The sequence below is a fragment of the Panthera pardus genome, unplaced genomic scaffold (genome assembly GCF_024362965.1).
Source record: "Panthera pardus isolate Hobbes unplaced genomic scaffold, ASM2436296v1 HiC_scaffold_24, whole genome shotgun sequence".
In the NCBI taxonomy this organism is placed as follows: Eukaryota; Metazoa; Chordata; class Mammalia; order Carnivora; family Felidae; genus Panthera; species Panthera pardus.
In genome coordinates, this window is record NW_026526810.1 from 79285478 (window position 1) to 79304841 (window position 19364).

Below are 19364 nucleotides of genomic sequence, written 5' to 3' on the forward strand. Positions count from 1 at the left end.
TAGGTAGTACAGCTACATTTCCCTGTGAGAGTAAGACTTTTTTTTTTTTTTTAACAAATATAGTAATCTAATAACTGGTACTTGTGAAAGGCATCACTGAGTTAAAAAGCATTTATTTTTCTATAGACAGCAAAACATAGTCACACCACTGTCTGTGTTAATCCAGCAACCTTTGCATAACCCATCTCTTTAGGTAATTGTCATTCTTAAAGAGAGATGGACTAGTGATGACTGATGTGTTTGTTTTGGTGGGTGAGTGCAGACCAAAAATGTCTGAGGTCATTGTATTCTCTTAAAATTAAAAAAAAAGACTCCAAAATCTTTCCTAACCTCATTCCTATGTTTAGCAACTATTAGAGACAGTAAAGTTCTCTCTCTGTCAGTCCCCAATCTCTTTTATGAAATGTAATCACTGAGTCTATATGGTAGAGCCTCCTTAAGCTGATACTGCTTTGCAATTCCAAATAACCCAACTTTCATCAGCCGACTGGAATCTCTATTGTCCTTTAATAAAAGTAGAATTTAAATCAACAGTAAAGCCCTGATAACTCAACAGTCCCAATTCCATGTGGTTTCAGTTTTACTGAATTTGGCAATAAGGAATGTTTAGTGATTGGTTGTATTTATTTCAGGAAACGTATTTTTGCTTTTCAAGGTATGCCATAACATACTTTTACCATAGCAGCATGGTTTCTAAGTATTGAGATTCATTATTGATGTCTTCTAGCAGGGAAAGTAAAAGTTTTTTCATTTGGAAAATTCAAAAAAAAGAAAAAGGAATAAATCTTTAAATTTTAGGACTTTGATCTTTGAACTCATGGGGTTGCAGACTTTTGAAGTATGCCTTTGTATATCTCTGGCTCTCACTCTTGTCGTTGCTAGGAGACAACATTCCTTAGGCTGAATATCCTACTTGTTGTCCAATTTGGTCACTAAGAGTGTTATGGTAGAGTTAATTTTTAGATCTCTTTGAGAAAGCCACCTTCAGATTAAAAAAAAAAAATGGCACAGAGAGAAAGCCTGATTTACTCAGAATTATATATCCTATCCACTTTTTACTCTGGCACATTTATTTTCCTATTCTTACATTTGCATAAAATGTTTTTGAATCCTGGACTCTGCAAACCACATTCTTTAGTTTTGGGAGGTATTTATGATTTATTTGTACAACTCAGTAGTGCACATCTGGTCACGTATGTGATTAATTTGAAAATGCAGTGGACCTTTGTGTCTGTGGCCTCACCTGCACACTCAGCACATGGTCCATAGTTATGGACATTGTAATGAAAATCATGCATCTTCCCCAGTGATCACGTTATTTTTAAATTTATAAAAGCACATTTTATTTTAGAAAAACTAATTTAATATACTTTTATATATATATTTGTAATTGATGCTTAACAATTTATGTCTTGATTAATATGTATCCTGATATAACATAGATACTCTACCAGTTGTTTACTATTGTTTCCCAATTGTTTAACTACATGTGATTATTTAACAAGAGCTTCAATCTAGGATATTGTGTGATATTCACATCTTCAGAAAAATGAAATTGCTATGTCTATAGTGGTATCTGTGTCATTTCTTTTTCTGTCTCTGGGAAGTCTCTGGTTTTGGCACTGTCCACCTCCTCTGGACTTAATTTTTAGTCATTGTCAGCTTTGAAGAACTTGCGAGGTGTCTTTCAAAGTTCCTTTCCAGCTTTAAGCTTTAATAATTATTTACTTAGCCTGAATAGACTAGGTGCTCATTGAACTTTAGGGCTGGTAACTAGATAGGTATAGAAAAATAGCTTTGATTTATTGCCTCATTTTTTCTTTTAAAATTTGTTAGTTTAGGGACACCTGGGTAGCTCAGTTAGTTAGGCATCTGACTTTTGATTTCTGTTCAGGTATACTCTCACAGTTTGTGGGTTCAAGCCCCATGTTAGGCTCTGTGCTGACAGTGCAGAGCCTGCTTGAGATTCTCTCTCTCTCTCTCTCTGCCCCTCCCCAGCTCATGCTCTCTCTCTCTCTCAAAAGAAATATCTGATAAGGGGTTAATATCTAATATATATAAAGAATTTATACAACTCAACGCCAACCCCTCCCTCCCCCAAATAATTAGATCAAAAATAGGGAACTTGCATAGATATTTTTCCAAAGAAAACATACAGATGCCAAAGGATACATGAAAAGATGCTCAACATCACTTATCATCAGGGACATGCAACTCAAAACCACAATGAGAGATTACCTCACACCAGTCAGAATGGCTAGTACCAAAAAGACAAGAAATAACAAGTCTTGGCGAGGATGTGGACAAAAGGGAACCCTCATGGTGCACTGTTTAGAATGTAAATTGGTGCAACCAGTGTGGAAAACATTAAGGAATTTCCTTAAAAAATTAAAAATAGAAATACCATATGATCCAGTGATTCCATTACTTTACCCAAAGAAAACAAAAACATTAATTTGAAAAGATCTGTGCAGCCCTATGTTTATTGAAGCATATTTACAATAACCAAGATATGGAGGTAACCCAAATGCCCTTCAATAGATGAATGGATAAAGAATATGTGGTACACACACACACACACACACACACACTGGAATTACTCAGCCATAAAAAAGAATGCCATTGGGGCGCCTGGGTGGCGCAGTCGGTTAAGCGTCCGACTTCAGCCAGGTCACGATCTCACGGTCCGTGAGTTCGAGCCCCGCGTCAGGCTCTGGGCTGATGGCTCAGAGCCTGGAGCCTGTTTCCGATTCTGTGTCTCCCTCTCTCTCTGTCCCTCCCCCGTTCATGCTCTGTCTCTCTCTGTCCCAAAAAATAAAATAAACGTTGAAAAAAAAAAAATTAAAAAGAATGCCATTTGCAACAACATAGATGGACCTAGAGGGTATTATGCTAAGTCGAATAGATCAGGCAGAGAATGACAAATGTGGAAGTTAAAAAACAAAACAAATGAGCAAACAAACAAAAACAGAAACAGACTCCTAACTACAGAAAAGAAATTGGTGGTTTCCAGAAAGGACAGGGATGGGGAATGGGCAAAATAGGTCAAGGGGATTGAGAGGTACAAAGGAAAACAGAATGCATTATCCACTTTTAGAATGATTCCTGTAAGCAGTGAGACTGCAGCCTCAGGCATTGTTACCCTATATTCAGTGAACTTTTACCTTTCCAATAGTGCCAGTAATCAGGAGAGAAGCACAATTTCACTGTAAACTACTGAGGGAAGTGAACCTGTGTTTTCTTAGTAACAATCCACAGAGAGAACTCAGTGGGTACCAACTGACTCATGTATGTGAATGTTCACTTTTGCCTGCCTATACTAGAAGGAAGGACTAGCTAGCTTCCTGGTATTTCACTGTTGATTCTTGTATGATCTTCTGACAGAACACCTGATGCCCCATGTTTGGGGAGTGTTTGCCAAAACATGCAGCAAATATCCTAAGTACCACAATTATTCTTCATGGCTTAGGCATTAAACAATATTGAATCACGTTGTGAGAAACTGAATTGCTTTTCAGCCTCAAACTGAATTCTTTCTCAAACCTTTTGAATACATCAAGGGGAAAATCTCAGCCAAAATCTAGTCTTAACAACTTTCCAATACTTTGTAATAGAACTCAGGTTCAGTTTTCTACAGACCATAGTATCCAACTCCAATAGCTATTTATTTTTACAGTTGCTTTCTATTTATGGTATGAAATATTAATTTTCTACTTATGGGATTGAAATTAAGTTGTCTTTTAAAATAAATTGAGTTAAGGGGTGCCTGGGTGGCTCAGTCGGTTAAGCGTCTGACTTTGGCTCAGGTCATGATCTCACAGTTTGTGAGTTTGAGTGAGTTTGTGAGTTTGTGAGTCAGGCTCTGTGCTGACAGCTCGGAGCCTACAGCCTGCTTCACATTGTGTCTTCCTCTCTCTCTGCCCCTACCCCACTCATGCTGTCTCTCTCTCTCTCTCTCAAAAATAAACATTAAAAAAAAATAAATTGAGATAAGTAAAAAACAGTGATTTGGCCTAAAGAAAAATGTTCAGTAAATGATAGCGTAGGTAGAACATAGGGCAGCTGTCACAAAGGAGGGGCTGAAGTTTGGGGAACACTATAAAGAGATATTCCTGAGTAATATCTAGGAGATGACAGTCTCTAGAATAGTTTCCCTGGGCTCCATGTATTTTATGAAGGAAAAATTAGTAAAGTAGTGGTGCATCTTGTTAAATTTTGAGACCGTTTTGAGAAGTAATGAAGAAGAGGCTGGGAGAAAGATGGCCATCTTTATTGAGGGTTTCTTTGCTCAGTGGTTTTCACACGTGCTCATTTGCTCTTCAGAACAATTTTGAAAAATTAATATTAATTTACACATTCAGGTTTAGGTCTGAGCTTTCTTCTGACTACACTGTTGAGATATCAGATCTTGTGCACCAACAGCAGGTAGATTTAAAGCAAAGAATGTGAGCAGAGATGACCACATGAAAAAGTGTGACGTTTGAGGTTATGGTTTACCCAAGTCTGAATCCTAGATATTGTACACTGTTGAACGTCACTATGCTATTTACTGCGCACAGACTTTTCTGAGCCATTTTCTTTTCATCTACAAAATGTAGAAAATTATAACTAGCTTAAGAATTGTTGGAGGCATTAAGTGAAATAGCATAGGTAATGCAATTAGGACAGTACGTGGTAGGTAAGAAGTTACTCAGTGTTAGCTCCCTCATTCTAGAGACTGAATATAATTATTAGATATGCATATACGATGGAAAAGTGACTATATCTGCCCACGAACAAATATTTGATTATTTTACTAGCTCTCATCCTACCACAAGAGAATAATTAGGGACGAGAGATAGAGTTATCATTTATTCACATGTGTTCACAAGTTAATAAATTGAACGCATTTCACTTTTTTTTTCTTTTCTCCTTTCCTGGTGTCATAAAGAAAGCATTTCCCTTTATAGAAGATCTGATATAGGCCTGCCATGTGATAAAAATTTGGTTCCTTTCATTGTATAATGAAATGTGAAATACATAAATACATTTATTTTAATCTGATTTAAATAGTGTATTTTCATCATTAATAGTGCATGTTTTTCTGTACTGGTCACTGATAGCTGTTAAAAACAAGTTCGGGAATACCATTCATACTTGTATAGTTCTGAAAAAAGAACTTTAGAATATCATCCCAACATATTCTGCCTTTTTCCTTTCACCAAAAACTTCAAAGACCCTGTCAGTCTTCCTTAGGTCATATGAACTCATGTACTCACTTCCTATGATGGATAATAAAAATGAAAAAATTTTTTTATAAGCGTCAATGCAAATCTTCATGGGTAAATTATATACAGAAAAGCACTTAGAAAATTCATCAGAAAGCATCAATATTTTCATTTATTTTCAGAAATAAGGAGTTTGAAGAAGCTGTTGATTTCTTCACCTGGGCTCTTAAAATTGATCCATGTTTTCTGGATGCTTATGTTGGACGGGGAAATTCTTACATGGAATACGGCCATGATGGAGCTACCAAACGAGCACAGAAGGACTTTCTTAAAGTGTTGCACATTAATCCAACATACACAAAAGCCAGAATTAGTTTAGGCTATAATTTACAGGTAGTATTCTATAATAACATATTAGTTCATAAAAATTCCTTTTGGAAAAAGGAGAAGAATATATTTGGCCCTTTACTGGTGATTAGGATACATGTTATTTCCTTGGTTATGTACATTTTACCTTTCCCTTAAGGTTAGAGCAGCAGTGAGAAGCGAGGGTTTATTAGTCACAGGGAGGCTGCCTGGGGACCACACCCAGGGGCCTGGTGCATGGTGAGGTGATGACCCTTCAAACCTGAGGTTCCTTAACACCTGTGCCCTGCCTTACCTTACCCCCACACTTACATCTTTTGAAATTTGCCTGATGGGTTTCACATATAACAAACCTGGCTAACATTTGTTTCACTAACCTGTATTGGACCCCAGAGCTATTGTCCTGTTGAATTAATGAAAAGTTAGAGAGAATAAGCAATGGGTGAGAGTTTTGAAGTTGACTTTAGCCATACAATGGGTCAGATAAACACTGTACAGGGATTCAGGTCATCTTCCAAATGGCAGTGAGTGAGAACTTACTGGGCAGGCAAGAGACTAGGTGTTTGTCCTTTCAGCAAGGTGGGAAAGTATTACTCTCTGTGTCACTACACAGGTCTCTGAGTGGTTTCTGGAACACACTGACCTGACCCATGCACTCACGAACCTATTTGCACTAATAAAATATGTAGCGACATCCTTGGAATAAAGTGCTAAGTGTGCTTTATATTCCATGAAGAGGAACTGAGTAATTAAAATTTTCTTCTCTTTTTTAAAATCTTTTTTCAATATTCAAAATTTTAGATAATGGACAACAAATATGTTCAAAATATTGTAATTTGCAGAAATTCTTATTAATAATCTGCAATTACAGTTGATTTTTTTTTAATTTGAAAATAAATGAGTTTGACTGATCTAATAATATTAATAACATTGGAGTTGATTGTTAAGATTGGCAGCTATAGTGAAGTGTGCCCAAGAACTTATAATAAGGAAAATAAGATTGCTCTCTGAGACTTAAACATAAAATTAGCCATTATTGGATCACAGTAGAAATTTGCAAAGTCAGTTTGAAGAGACAGGATGACTTCCAAAGCTGGTAGAGCTGATTGCAATCCAATGAAATGTGTTAACATTGTCATGCATCGCATTCAAAAGGCATTTTACTGAGCACCTAACATAGGATAAGAATTACTCTAGGCCTAGTGATATGCAGTAAACCAAATATACTTGGTTCTTCTTTTAGAGTTTACTGCCTACTAGAGAGATGAGTATCAAGCAATCGTGAATAATTATTTAATTATACTTATGATAAGTGCAACAAAGGAAAAAGATGTGTTTTAGGACAACTTACAACAAGTGAACTTAGATTTGTTGAAGGGGTAAGGGAGGGCTTTTTGAGAAATTAACAATTAAAGGGAGTGTGAAAGACTAGTAGTCAGTCAGAGTTAAGAATTGGGGCTAAGACACAGTGAACAACCCATTAGAAAGTCTTGTGAAAAAACAGAGGGCCCAAGTGGATGGAATGTTACGGGAAGAAGAGAGTGTTGTAGGACAAGGCTAGAGAATTGGAAAATGACTGGAGGTGAAGGCCTTTCAGGCCAGTTAAAAATGCTAATATAATTAACCAAAGCAGAGACATCAGAGTTTTGTTTATGAAGATCTCACTTTGTATATATCAACCTGAAAGAAGATTGAGAAACATCAGTATGAGGAAGGATTGAGTCAGGAAAGAAAGGACTTAGAAGAGTTACAGAGGTTCATCCAATTTCTGCTCAGGGGAAAGAGTAACCATTTGTTCAACAAAGACAGATTTCTCTACTGTGTGCCTAGCACTAGCGATATAGAAGTTAGCCAAAACAGATGTCAGAAACAGATGACAGATATCCTATTGTGAGGCTGTCTGCAGCTTAATATTCTTATTCTTGTTTCTCAAATGAATTTGTCATGACAGTGTTGATTTTCACATAATTTGTGCAGAGGTAGAAGATTTGCTGGTTAAAGAACAGTGTATAGTTAAAATATTAGTTTTATGTAAGAGTCACTGGGCTCAGTTTGGTGTATGTGAGGCAGCTTCTGGCAAGGTGGGTTTTTAACCTATGAGAATAAAGGACAGACTCTGGACCTCCATGAATTTATCAGCTCACTGCCTTACGGTGATGAGGTATTTAGTTGCTAGCTGGTCTTCCCTTGGAAATACTTGGACATCTTTCAGTTAACAGCACCCCTCTCCTAACCTTTGTTCTTATTTTCCAGTTGGTGCTAAGGTTTGTATGAACAGATACTTGGTAGATTTGAATGCATTTTTCCATGAAATATGTATAGTGATTCTAAAATTCTAGATGCTGGTAAAATCTGTCAAAATAGGTTTTACGCTATTAGTTTATTCTCAACACATTTATTTTGTTATTTTCATTATGTATATGTTATGTATAGCTGGAGATTCAATGCCAAGGAATAAATACAATCCCTACCTGTGTGTGTATGGAGCTCAAGTAAACCTCATGGTGGTGATTGTCAGAAGCGTTAGTGTTCTCCAAGATTGGCATAAGAGATGACTCTGACAAGTAGATTTATTTTAATTAATTAAAATGTTAGTATGAATACTCAGAGGTAATTTAGTCAATTGAGTGCACTCACAGTACAATCTACTTCTTTTTTTTTTTTTTTAATATCTTGGATTTAGCACAATATAAATTGGCCCTTACTAAAGGCTTTAACTGATTAAGTTAGAACCATAAACATTTGTCACATTATAGACAATTTCTAACTTGTCATGTTATAGACAATTTCTAACTTCATGTAAATGAAACCTTATTTTAGGCCCAAGGAAAATTCCAGAAAGCTTGGAATCACTTTACCGTTGCCATAGAAGTTGATCCAAAATGCTACTTAGCCTATGAAGGAAGAGCTGTGGTCTCTCTTCAGATGGGTGATAATTTTGCTGCAATTCAAGACATTAATGCTGCCATAAAGGTAAAAATGCACTTAGATTATATTATCATTGGCATAAATTAGCACCATTAATAAATAGGGTTATGTAACTTCTTGGTTACTTTTTAAAGTAACTTATAGGGAAAATGATATTTGTGTGTTTTCTTTTTCCAGAAGAATCCTAAAGAGTTATCATGGTTTGTCAATTTTATAACGTAAATAACATTTAAAATCCAAAATACAAACTCATGACAAATGTTGACTCTTGTCAGTAAATGCAATTTATAGTTTCATGGGACATAAATATTAGTTTGTAATAAAAAATAAATGCAAAAAATAAAATAAGGTTCTGGGTTCAAAGGAACTAAAGAAAGAACAATATAAATTCCAAAATCCTTCTGTAGTGAAATGGCAAATAAAAATCTTAGGTTTTGTATACAGTGACAGAAAAATCTTTCTCTTTTCTTCTGGAGTTTGGATTCTGTTTCTGTAGAAATGGGCAGATTTTGTAATCTTTGAGATGAGAAAAAGGAAAGAACTGAAAGATAATGGCTGCTACCTAGGACAAATAAACATATTAACTATTTAATTTCTTCTCCAGCTTAACAGAGCTAAACAGATAACCTCCCCCTCGCCCCCCCCCCCCCCCGCCCACTACCACTGTGTCTATCTTTTGGAAAGGAACTGAGTAAAGCACTAAGATTATTTGTTTTATTGCAACCAAATCACCAAAGGGTTGACTTTGAATCAACTCCATACCCTGTCGTTTCTCAAAATATTTGCTCTAATGGGTTTCACCTGCACTATAAAATTACTAGTTTCCCACAAGTAGATTTCATAACATTCATTTTTAGACTTGAAATTGGAGATAAACACTATTCCCAGATGCTAAATACTCATACTATTATATTGCAGATCAATACTACAGCAGAATTCTTAACAAATCGTGGTGTGATTCACGAGTTTATGGGTCAACAACAGAATGCAATGAAAGACTATCAAGCAGCAATTTCCCTAAATCCTACGTATTCACTGGCTTACTTCAATGCAGGAAATATCTATTTTCACCACAGGCAGTTTTCCCAGGTAAGGAGTTTTCCTTAACATTGCCTTTTAGACACTAAATGCTTTGTTATATATAGTTTCAAAATGCAACCTTACATAACAGGCTAATCATTCATTAGCTCTTTTTTTTTAAGTTCTCTTTCATAAGAATGTTTGTAATTATTTATTAAATGTTTACATCTCTATGGGTTTATTCTTGTCATTATCATCAACCATTCGATACTTGTCCAGTAAACATTGTTCTGGACTTCCCCAAGCATGGGCCATTGCCTGGCTATCCATTGTTGCCAGCTTCTGTCCTGGAATCCTCTCTTTGACTCCACTTAGCCAAATCTCAGACTTCCTCCGAGACTCTTTTTTCATGACGTGATTATCTAACTTGTCTTAATTGCTACCTTTCCTAAACTTCAGTCACATGAGCACTTGACCGGGAGTAAGGAGATAAAGATGTTAGTTGTGGTTTTATGACATCTTAATCTTTTTGGACTGTAATTCAGAGTCTCTGAAATGAAAATGTTGGGTTATTAGATGATATTTACATAATTCAAATTATTCTGATATTTACATAATTCAAACTCAACTTTAATTTTTTATTTATATTCTCTCTTTTGTTCTTTATCTTCAGTTTATCTTTGTTCTTTGTCTGTCTTTGAGTCAGAAGTTCAATTCATCTATTGTCACCCTTTATTTTATATTGTGGTGAGTTGTCAAGGTGAGGCCATTTCCCTAGTACTGCTTTTAGCAGTTTCCTATGTATTTCAGTCTGCAATGTTTTTGTTTGTTTGTTTTCCTAAAATGTTACACCTGAAATTTTATTTCCCCTTTGACTGAATAATAAATTAACAAGGCAGTTAAAATGTCTAGGTAGAAGGACTTTTATATTTTCTAATTTTAGAGTTTATTGAGTTTTAATGTGGTCTAGTATATGGCAACTTAAATACTCCAGGGGCCTTTTCTAAAAACAATTTATGCTATAAGGATATATAGTTTAAAATATCCATATAAAATATACCTTATAAATTACATTTTTAATTTAGCCTACATCCATACTTGTTTTTCATTTGGTTCATGTTGGACCGAGAAAGGTTTATTTAAGTATCTTAAAATTAGTGTGGCCGTCTGTAGTTTTCTTTACATCTCTTATAATTTCTGCTTTATAAATATTGCTGCTACATTATTATTTTATGTATAGATAGTCATACACATTACATATGCATTGTGAGTGCATTACAAATGCCCTTCTGTTTCTTTTAGCTCTTTGGAATAAATTTGCTTTTATCTGATATGAAGATTGTGACCTCTGATTTCATTTGGTTTGCTTTTTGCCCGATATTCCTTTGCCCTTCCTCTTATTTTCAATGTTTAGAATCCTTTATTTTAGGTTTGCATCTCTTTTATACAGCATAGAGTTAGATTTTGCTTTAGATGGCAATTTGAAAATATGTGGCTTTTCATAGATGGGTTAAGTCCATTTACATTTTGCCATGGTCAGTATGTTTGATCTTCTGTTATTTTATGTCATATTTTTGTGTGCTGCATTTAAAATATTTTATTCTGTAGTCTGCTTTATTTAATTTTTTGAAACGTTTTCTGATATTTAGGAAGGTTTTCAGTTTTGCTTTAGTGATTACCTTTATAAACATATTTCTATACTCTTAGTTTCTTATTTCTCCAGTTTCTCTACTATGAACAACAAGATTACCATTTAATCTCTTCTTCCTTTAATCCTCCCTCTCATCTATTAGTTGATTTTAGTTAATAGTATTCTTTTTTTAAAAAAAGTGTCTATTTTTATTCTTAAATATGTTCAAGCTTATGGTATCAGCTTGTGCCAGTTTTCCACTGTGTCTCTCTATTCTCCCATTTTGTTGAGAGTTTCGTTATTCCTCCACTGCCAGAGGGGTTAATATTTGCACACTATTTTGTTACCCTTATTTCACATTTTAGCCTCTGTTCTCTAGTTAAGCATACTCAGTTGTCATTACCAGGCTTTTTGCCAAAGTTTCCCTCCCAACTGCTAATTTCTTAGTTGCCTGAAATTGGTCCTCTAGCAGAGTCCCGAGAAAGGGCTCATGAGAACAATATTCCTTGAATTTTTTAATGTTCATAGCTGTTTGCCTGCAGCTTTTACAACTTAAGGTAGCATGTCTGGGTTTAAGGTCCTGACTCACTGTTCTTTCCTTGAATGTTTTAAGTATTTCACTATTTTCTGGTGTTATATGTTGTTGTCAAAAAGCCTGATGCAAACGTGATTTTTGTTCTTCTATTGGTGACTTCGTTTTGTCATGACAACCAAAGTTTTTTTGTTCGTTTGTTATTGTTTTTAAGTAAAAGGTTCTACCAAGGTACGTCTCGGAGTTGATGATTTGGAGTCAAAGTATGCAGTGTGCATTTTCAAGATGCAGATTTCAGAAGAGTTTTGTTGAATTCAGTATAAAACTTTTTTTGTTTCATTATTCTCTTCATTGGAATGAATGTCAATTATTATATATAAGATGCCCTCTGACTTCTATATATCAATTATTTTTTCTTATGTTTTTTAATTTCTTAATTTCTGTTGCATTTCTTTGCTTTTTTCACATTTCTCTTCTAAATATTTCCTGTGTTTTCTGACATCTCTGTTATCCCCCGTGGACTTTAAATTTTTTTTTTTTTCATCTGATTTCTATGTCATGCCTTCCTAGCCATGTCTTTTCTGATATCCTTCAGTATTTGTTTATTTTTTTCTTTTTTTTTTTTTTCAACATTTTTTATTTATTTTTGGGACAGAGAGAGACAGAGCATGAACGAGGGAGGGGCAGAGAGAGAGGGAGACACAGAATCGGAAACAGGCTCCAGGCTCCGAGCCATCAGCCCAGAGCCTGACGCGGGGCTCGAACTCACGGACCGCGAGATCGTGACCTGGCTGAAGTCGGACGCCCAACCGACTGCGCCACCCAGGCGCCCCTGTTTATTTTTTTCTTAAACACAATTGCTCCCTTAGCATTTTTTTCTAGTTCGTTTTGAAATGTTACATTATAATTTTTCTCTACATTGTAACAATACTTTTTTTTTCTACTGAGTTTTTATAATCTTTCCAAAAATTAAGCTATTACTTTTCATCCTTGGCTTTTACAATGAAGGCAGGCAAATTGCTTCTCTGTTAACTCACATTTGAACAAGATACATCTTTTTCCTGGACTAACAGCAGAGCCTCTTGTGGGAAGCAGGGTGATGGGCCATGGTAACTTTCTAAGTTCTGCTTGCCTTGATGCTATGGCAAAAGACTGCAAAATGTCCTCTCTAAGCCTACCTGGTCTAGGAAGGCTTCCACTACAAGCTCTGTGTTTCTTAGAACTTTCCACAACCCTTACCTTCTAAGATGATGTACTCATTTTAAAAACTTGTTTTTATTGCTTGTATTTTCTGAGAACTATAGCCTCAGTGTTCTCCTCTGACATCCAAGACTGCCTCCGTATCCCTGAATAAAATGACCTGTGGGGCATCTTTATATACCAAAAGCTATCGTTCTTCTCTTTATTTTGCTGGAAAAGTTCAGCAAATATTTTCTGATTCCACTAGCTCTTCATCCCTTCAACCTCCGTATACTTATGATGTACCTGCCATGTGTGAGGCATTAATAATAACCCTGAGGATACAGAGCTGAGCAAGATCAGGAAGGCTTCTTTTCTGATGTAGCTTACTTTTTACTGGAGGGAGAAATAGAAAATAAACAAGAAAAATATTAGTAGTGACAAACATCTAGTACAGTCTCACATAAGCATTATATCAGTATAAGCATATATGTGGGACTATATGAGATGAGATCGCCTGGGCAGGTAGTATAGCTGGAGAGAGGGGTTTGAGGAGCGAGCCCTGTGGTAGCACCAGTGTTTAAGAGCGAAGCAGAGAGGAGATACCAGAAAGTAGACTGAGAAGGGAGCACCCGGCTAGGATGATGAGAAGAAAAGTAGGAGATCATGATAATACCTCGAGAATAATGGGCTTTAAGAAGGGAAAAGTGTCCTGTGGCAAATGCTGCTGGGAGAGGTCAAGAAAGAGGAGGATGGAGGAAGTCACTGATGATTTTGGCAAGAACACTGTCACAGCAGCAGAGACAGAGCCTTGAATAAAAGGGTTGTGGAAGTGGGTGGCAGGGTGGCTCAGTCAGGGAAGCATCCGATTTTTGATTTCAGCTCAGGTCATGATCTCCTAACTCATATATATCACCAGTTGCTAAAACTGGATATTTTCCAAGTACATCAGAGCCCAAACTGGGTTGATCTCGCTATCCCCTACCTCTTGTCGAGCTCTTCTTCATATAGATCCTCTCTCAGTTCAAGATGTCATCTTCCATCAGGTCACCTGAGTAGAGACATCAGCATCAACCGTATCTTTCTCTTCCTAACTTCTTTCATCCATCAGTTATCTAATCCTGTCAGTTTTGCTTCTTGATTTTTTTCCCTCAGATATGTGCCCTCCATTCTGTTCTACTGCCATTGCCTTGGTTTATTTAGGTCTTATTTTTTCCCAAGTTAGATCATGACCCTGGACACCAAGCCCTGTGATGAGATTCATTGACCTCAGTAGTGAAGCTAAATGCTGGGACAGAGAATTATTGAAGATATAATTCTATGAGGTGTGAATGAGATTGTTGTAGCTCAGACCTCAATGGACAGCTGGGAGGCTAATGTTTCCCAGGTTGATAAGCCAAGGTCAGTTGCCTTAAACTTCATCAATCTTAGACCATCTCTGTCTGGGTCCTAGCAATGTTTCCCTGCATTGTGGAGTTAGTTAGTGAGATAAAGATAAATAAAATGACCAGGTCAGTTTTCTGTTCCCATAAATGTTTAAGATCCACACGGGAGGGAGATTCCAATCTTTTAAACTTGCCTTTAATAACTAGGATGAAACTAGTTAGATTTAAGGTGTATTTGATCCTTGATTTTTTTTTTTAAGTATGGCTCTGTTTTCCTGGAACTAGGGACTCATTAGCTGAGTGAATATTTCATTTAAAATGTATTTTGTCCTCTTTCCTGATATGCTGGATACTTAGGCTTCACAGAGCACACCCTCTCCAGAGTTAAGCAGACTTTGACAGTAATTATGCAGCTATTTTAGTATGCTTGAAGCCTTTTTGTGGAGAAAGTGGCTTCTATTTCCTCCTCCCCACCTCCTCAAACTTTGTTTCTAACTATACTGAAAGGAAGATTTAGGGGCAGGAAAAAGGATCCTTCAACAGATCAAATAATCTCTAGAGACTTAATATATATGTGCATATATATGTATACACATATATGTGTGTATATATGTATATATATATATATATATATATATATATACACGTGTGTGTGTGTGTGTGTGTGTGTGTGTGTGTGTGTGTGTATTATATGTTTTGGCTTCTTTTATCATTAGTTAGTGACTTAATCATTTTAAATCACATTTGGATGAGCTACGTACATACATCATGAAGTATGGGTAACTTAAAAAGTAACTAGATCTGCTTTTTAATTGCAGATATTATGGCATTAGATGAATTGTTAAAAAATCAAGGCCATCTTTGCAGTAGGTGTCTTTGACCTTTAATTGCTTCATAACTATTACTCCTATACTGCAAGTAACCTCATTAAATGTATGGGCTTTTATTTTCTGAGTAATATATTTTGGAAGCTATGATAGAAAGTTATATTGTTCACAGGTACATTATTGTGTGTTACTGAATTATTTTATTGTAGCTTAAGTAAGCATTTGCTCCTACTTGATTGAAGTCATGCTTTTGTGATGTAGAATAGTGTGAGCTTTATTGATTATTTACTGGTTAACTAAAATGAAGCCTGAATTACTTTTTGAAGAAAGTCTTGGCCCTGCTTAGAGTCATTTCCTTGCCTCATTTCTGATGATTGTTGAGTCCAGCCTTCTGTTCAGGAGTGAATTCTCTTTAAGCTCTTCAGAGAAGGATGTCATTTCTGTCACCATTTTAGTAGATCCTTAAACTGCACTTATCTGCCACATAGAATAGTTCCATCCAGGAACAAGATGGGTTACACAATCTTGATCTAATTGCCTCTTAAAAGTCATCAGAGGTAGCAAAGTTCACAGAGAATTGCCTTAGGGCTACGTCATCTCTCCATTTGTAGACACTGGGGAAAAAAATGGTTTATCAGTAATAATTGAATAGAAAATAATTGGTGTTTTGAATATCATTCTCAGTACTTTACATATGAACCTCACAATACTAATTGAGCACTGGAAGTAGAGTTCTATTTGTTACTTCCATTTTACATATGAGAAAATTGGGGGCAAAAGGAGCTTTAGTTACTCATCCAAAGACATGGTGACAACAAGTGGTAGAGCCAGGATTTGAATCTAGAAATCTGGTTCCATGGTCTGGGCTCCTGGACACCATGCTACCAGTATTTCATTTCACTCATGAATCCCTGTAATACACAGAGAAACATAGTTCAGCGAAGGAGACAGAGAAAATCATTAGAGGGGTAAGAGAAAAACCAAGGAGACATTCTGTCTCAAGGACAGGGAATTTTACAAAGGAAGCAAAGATCAAAAGTGTCCATGCCACAGAAATGTCATGAAAGAAAAGAACTAGAAAATGTCCATTGGGTTTGAGGACATCTGCAGCCTCAGCAAGAGCAGAACTCACAAAATAGGGGGAGATAGAGAGAAGCAAGATTGTGGTGTGTTGGGAAAAACTGAGTGGTAAAAAATCGGAGAACAGTCTGTATTGTTAAAAATGACTTTTCCTTTAAGTGAAGTAAGTTTTAAAGTAGGATCCAAATTTTTATCCATCATGGAATTAGAGAAGAGACTCCTATCTTGAGTAGTAGGGGGTCTAATCAGCATCTGAAGTGAGTTGTGGTGAAGGACTATTTTAAAAGTTTCCAATTTATTATTGATCAATATGTTGCTAAGACAATATAAACAAGTTACTAGAAATATGTTTATGTCATAGCTGCGTCAAAATGCTTTAGAAGTTACTGACAGTTTACTCTTAGTTTCTGTACTTAAGCTCTTTACAGACCTGTAGCAAATGATTCTCAAACTAAGACCTCAAAACCAGTCTACAGACCACACTTTGAAGTGTTCCTTTCAGCTTGATGATGAGTAGAGAATAATCTAGAGTCTTTGGTCTTCTTGACAAGTTGATTTTTTTCCTCTCTCTTTCTTCTTCCCAACTGTCATAGTATAACTAAGTTTTTATCCCTTAATGGTATGGTTTAGAACCTTATTTTTAAAATTCATTTGCCTCTGTAGCTCTTAGATACTCTGCTTTTATATGAAAAATGTTAATTTTCCAACATATTTTATCTTGTTGTGACCTTCTTTTCTAATTTATATTTTGCCGCCTTCTAGTGCTGTACAGGGATGTGGGATTTCAGGGATTGGTAGTAGAGCATTTCACCTCAGCAAGGAGTAGTGTTTTATCACTGACATTATCGAGATTTGCCAACACATGGTGATAACAAAAACAAAAGTGACTTTTGGCTGTTTTTATTACTGTTTTTTACATTGTCTACAGACAATGCACCTCTTTATCATCCCTATTTGGGATGAAATGCTTCCTCTGTCCCCTTTGTATGCCAATGTCCTTATTTTAACTTAAGAGCAAAAGTGCTTTAAGTTACTGTATAGCTTCCAATTGAAATATATTCAAATTACCATCATCTTCACATTTTGTAGGCCAGTGACTACTTCTCAAAGGCTTTGAAGTTTGATCCAGAAAATGAATGTGCTGCCATGAATCGAGCTATTGCAAATACAATTTTGAAGAAATACAAAGAAGCAAAAGAAGATTTTGCATATGTGGTTGAAAGCTGTCCCTTTTGGGCTGCAGTATATTTTAACAGAGCACACTTCTACTGTTGTTTAAAGCAATATGAACTAGCTGAGGGAGACCTAAGTAAAGGTATTTTTGTTTTGTAATTTTTGGCTAAGATCACAGGGGTTGTTGATATGCTTAGTTTTTGACAACAAAAGGAGAAAGTCATCAGGTCTATTTGTGTAGGTAAACTTACATAAGAATTAATGTTTTTATATATTATATCTTTAATGCTACCAATGTTGATTCCTTTATGGAACAGCTTAAAGCATGGGTAAGCTGAGATACAGAAAATTATTAGGGAAACCATACATAAACAATGGCAGCCTTTCAAAGAAAGACATTGTACAGTGTTCCCCAAGTTAGTTTCCTTAGAAAGATTTAATATTTTTAATCTTACTAAATAATTACTTACATTTGAAGAAAAATGCTTTCAAATAAATAACACTAAAGTTCTTATAAATTTTTTATTTTTAAAAAAGGAGCCTATTTTCTAATGTTAGCACAAAACATAGCTTGAAATGTTTTTTCTTTTACAGCCCTGTCTTTGAAGCCTGATGATGCTCTCATATATAATCGCAGAGCAGAAGTTCGTGGTAGAATAGGTCTGATTGAGGAAGCCATGGCTGACTATATTCAAGCACTTGATCTTCAAGAATATGCCCCAATGATGTGATTACACCGACCATGTTTTCTGCAGGAGTCTACACAGCTCTTCTTCCAGAAATCGAAACTTCTTTGTTTAAAAGGTTGCACTATCTTCATTATTGTATACATTATGTTTTGTTATCTACATAACCCTTTAAAGCATTTTAACAATATATTTATACTATATATTAATTATAAAGCTTCTAGATCATTTTTATGCATATTTGAAAAGCTAATAATAACTGAATTTCCTCATAAGGTGAGGAAACATAAATAGAATGTTTCTTAAGGAATATTAACATCTAAGATATTTTTTAAAGTAAAATAATTCCTTTTGAAATAACACTTCGTGATTATAGAAGGTCATTGACCTTTTCATCAATACCTACTCATAATGTTTTCAACAGTATCTAGATTAAAAAAAATAAATACAGAGCTGATAGCTGTAAAGAAATTGAGTACATTTCCTCTCTCTTCCTTTAAATAATGTCTATACAGGCCTGTATTTTTCCTGCTACTTACATCATTCCACCAGATAAACATGTTTCTCTTTTACATGTTATCTCCCTGCCAGGACAGCACCTATAAAAATTTTGGCCCTCCTGTTTCTTTAATATAGTTCGTTTTGCCTCTTTAATTCAAATTTCATAAACATATAGAAAAAATTTGTATACACGTATAATTAGCGGCTCACAGAAGTTAATGAGAATAAATAAAACAGGTAAGGGAGTGCCTGGATGGCTCAGTCAGTTGAATGTCCAACTTCGGCTCAGGTCATGATCTCGCGGTTCATGAGTTCAAGCCCTGCGTCGGGCTCTGCACTGAGAGTTCAGAGCCTGGAGTCTGCTTCAGATTCTGTGTCTCCCTCTCTCTCTGTCTCTCCCTGCTCATACTCTGTCTCTTTCTCAAAAATAAACATTAAAAAAAATATAAAAAAACAGGTAAAAATTCTGTATAGATTGTCCTTGAAGGATCCTTGAGTGAACCAGAGAAGCCCTTTCCTTTACCTTCCTGATAAAAACAAGGATTCATTCACATTTGCTTCAGTCACTTGTTTTTCTTCTTCACTTCATTCTTGTACATCTCTAGCTCCTCAGAGACATCAGGCATGTTGGAAAGAATACCTCCATCTACTCAGTTTCTGGTTTTTGTTTTGTTTTTATTATTATTATTATTATTATTATTATTATTATTATTATTATTATTATTTTTAGTTTGATGTACCAGATTTTCACAATAGAAGGTTGATTTTAATATGTGAGCCACTGTGGGGTTGGATGCTTCACACTATTTCAGGATAATCTTCTAGGCATGATATGTGGGCTCATGTGAGG

The 19364-nt window shown here is 35.6% G+C and overlaps 1 protein-coding gene across 3 annotated transcripts in view; it reads left to right on the forward strand.

Annotated features, from left to right (window-relative positions):
* Positions 1–18488, forward strand: part of TTC6 (tetratricopeptide repeat domain 6) — a 200842-nt gene extending 182354 nt beyond the window's left edge. For all 3 annotated transcript variants that reach the window (XM_019426105.2, XM_053889365.1, XM_053889366.1), the window contains 5 exons: positions 5390–5600; positions 8394–8546; positions 9420–9590; positions 17244–17469; positions 17922–18488. In XM_019426105.2, the coding sequence (XP_019281650.2) occupies positions 5390–5600; positions 8394–8546; positions 9420–9590; positions 17244–17469; positions 17922–18058 (898 nt within the window). In that variant the 3' untranslated portion in view covers positions 18059–18488. The remainder of the gene's footprint in view (positions 1–5389; positions 5601–8393; positions 8547–9419; positions 9591–17243; positions 17470–17921) is intronic.
* The last annotated feature ends 876 nt before the right edge of the window (positions 18489–19364 follow it).